At 44.9% G+C, this 1,404-nt stretch overlaps 1 protein-coding gene across 1 annotated transcript in view; it reads left to right on the top strand.

The window, feature by feature from the left end:
* Window positions 1–832: 832 nt before the first annotated feature.
* The window catches only part of egr2b (early growth response 2b), a 2,204-nt gene continuing 1,632 nt past the window's right edge, over window positions 833–1,404 (top strand). The window contains exon 1 of the mRNA XM_005943339.3: window positions 833–1,267. Within this exon, the coding sequence (XP_005943401.1) occupies window positions 1,102–1,267 (166 nt within the window). The 5' untranslated portion in view covers window positions 833–1,101. The remainder of the gene's footprint in view (window positions 1,268–1,404) is intronic.

Genomic DNA, 1,404 nt, shown 5'->3' with positions numbered 1-1,404 from the left:
TCACGAGTACTAATAAACACACTCTGTGTCGTCCCAGTTGTTTAAACTAAATTTTGGCCCAATTGCTATTTTCATTGAAAAATGGCGCTATGCTGATAAAAATGCAAGAGTATGTATGTGTACCACTGTAAACTCGTGGTCCGTGTGTGTGGTTATTTCACAAAACCTATAACCGCTGCCTCTATAAATATTGGCTTCCTTTTCCTTTTCTATAAATATCCCTCAATTACTATAGTTAACTCCTCGGTGAACTAAATCGAGTCTTTCCTAGAGCATAGTCAAATGAGAGCGTCAGAAATTTCCGTGCCCATGCAGCCCGTCTACCAAAGAAGTAAATTCCACCCCTCTGTCCGTCTCATTTGTTTGTGGTTATGCCTCAGTGTCTTTCTCCCTCTTTCACTCTCATAATGCTCAGCTCGGTAAAACTCGTCACTTTCCGATGATCGTTTTCCGGAATCTAACCCAAATATGGAACATGGAGGGTGGGCCCGTTCGTGCCGGATTCAACCTTATATGGGTTACGCCTGAGACCGGAATTCCTCCTCTTTTGATCGCAGAGCGCTATTAAACAGCATATGCGCGAGAATAAACGTGTAAACGATGATAAGACAGGTGCATCAGTGAGGGCTGCATGCGCTTTTTATTGTGTGCTCTTGCTGTCAGGTTCTGCGCAGGTTGTTGCAATTTTGCAGCAGGTGGAAAAAGTCGCTCTTATCTATCCTGGAGCAACGGGCTCTCCATTGACAAGAGATTCCCTTTGAAAGCGTCATGGAGCCTTCCGGCCAATCAGCTTCTTCGTTCTTCTTCGACTACCCCTCCCACTTCCATATTTGGTTAATGACGTTTTGAAAAGGTTCCCCATATATACATACTAGTGTCAGGGCCCCCGTTCCCGTTACTTTACACCCTTTTAACTCGATCATCAGAGCATATGAAGAACACGGAGCTCATCCTTTAACACACGCTGACTGACAGAGACATGCAGTGGTGACCCCCTGCGTGGCTGGGTTACATATCCCCTATTTGTGATAAGCTTTGAGGTAAAGAACAGAAAGAACAGGACAGAGGGCAAGGAGACGCGCTAACTTCGATCCTTCTACAATGACGGCTAAAACTCTGGAGAAAGTGCCGGTGAATCTCGGAGGGTTCGCGCATGCCGAGAGCGTCTACTCCATGGATGACATTGCTACCAGTTTGCCGACCTCTGTGGCGATCTTCCCCAACAACGACTTGGGCGCGCATTACGACCAGATTAATGTGGCAGCAGGTAAGAAAACAGTGTGTGTGTGTGTGTGTGTGTGTGTGTGTGACATTTTATACATCCAACATCCAAAAACAAAACAATAAAAAAACTTCTTTTTTTTTCAACATTTCGCAAATGACTGCAAGAAAGAATAACAAGGA

The sequence above is a fragment of the Haplochromis burtoni genome, unplaced genomic scaffold (assembly GCF_018398535.1).
Source record: "Haplochromis burtoni strain Fernald_Lab_line unplaced genomic scaffold, NCSU_Asbu1 Contig_367, whole genome shotgun sequence".
Lineage (NCBI taxonomy): Eukaryota > Metazoa > Chordata > Actinopteri > Cichliformes > Cichlidae > Haplochromis > Haplochromis burtoni.
The sequence above is the reverse complement of the archived record's forward strand: the minus strand, read 5'-3'. Positions and strand labels throughout refer to the sequence as shown.